At 51.1% G+C, this 1,022-nt stretch overlaps 1 protein-coding gene across 1 annotated transcript in view; it reads right to left on the bottom strand.

Annotated features, from left to right (window-relative positions):
• Ift22 (intraflagellar transport 22) overlaps positions 1 to 965 on the bottom strand; it is a 2,429-nt gene extending 1,464 nt beyond the window's left edge. Inside the window, exons 1-2 of the mRNA XM_021163105.2 lie at positions 880 to 965; positions 244 to 476 (exon numbers count right to left, since the gene is read on the bottom strand). Of these exons, the coding sequence (XP_021018764.1) occupies positions 244 to 451 (208 nt within the window). The 5' untranslated portion in view covers positions 452 to 476; positions 880 to 965. The remainder of the gene's footprint in view (positions 1 to 243; positions 477 to 879) is intronic.
• Between the last annotated feature and the right edge of the window lie 57 nt (positions 966 to 1,022).

The raw sequence follows: 1,022 nt of genomic DNA, 5'->3' as shown, positions 1-1,022 counted from the left end.
ACTAATTCATACCTCTATAAAATGTTTACCTAAGAGGTATATATACACTCATTCAGGCAGACACACAAACATAAGTTAAAAAAAAAGCCAAGGTGAATGGCTTTCCTGAGAATGACACTTAAGGTTCATCTGTTGTCTCTAAATACGCATGGACCTATACTTGTGCTCACACACCCACACACATGCTCGCACACACACACACACACACACACACACATACACGTTTCAAACACTGAAGACAAAAAGCAGGAGAGGAAAGTCCAGGGTGCTTACACAAAGCCAGGCTGCCCCTTTCTCCTCCGGAGCCCGGTTTGTGGTGGGCCACAAGCATGCAGTGACTGTCTTGGAGGAACTGTTGCTGGACAAAGCAGGAATACCACATTTCAATTTCCTTTAGGTGGCTTGGGATATCAGCATTGAAGACAATCACCACTCCATGAGCATCCTTCATCAGAGCGGGCCAGCAGGACTCAAACCTGACATGTGGAAAAGAAGTCAGGAGAGAGCTGGAGGCCACCCTCGCTTCTCAATGTTTATTTTTGTTATTGTTATTACAGCATTGGGGGCTTCACACATATAGTGCAAGTGTGCTTCCACTGAGCCATGACCCCAGCCCCTCCCTGGGGGATTCTAGGCAGGGGCTCTACCACTGAGCCACGCCCCCAGCCCCTCCCTGGGGGATTCTAGGCAGGGGCTCTATCAGTGAGCCATGCCCCAGCCCCTCCCTGGGGGATTCTAGGCAGGGCTCTACCACTGAGCCACGCCCCCAGCCCCTCCCTGGGGGATTCTAGGCAGGGGCTCTACCACTGAGCCAACCAACCGTGGCCCTGTTTTCTGTCACTCACCTGTAGAAGCAGAGCTGTGTTAAAGGAAACTTACTTAGAGTCGCCACCACAGTCCCAGAGCTCGAATTCGCAGCCAGTGCCTTTGTTGTTGCTGGTGACATGTGGGTTCTCAAACTCTAGGATCCTGAAAACACAAACAGCACAGCAGCCCTCGTGATTAGGAAGTGGGGAGGGAAT

This window comes from Mus caroli, chromosome 5, assembly GCF_900094665.2.
Source record: "Mus caroli chromosome 5, CAROLI_EIJ_v1.1, whole genome shotgun sequence".
NCBI classification, from domain to species: Eukaryota; Metazoa; Chordata; class Mammalia; order Rodentia; family Muridae; genus Mus; species Mus caroli.
The sequence above is the reverse complement of the archived record's forward strand: the minus strand, read 5'-3'. Positions and strand labels throughout refer to the sequence as shown.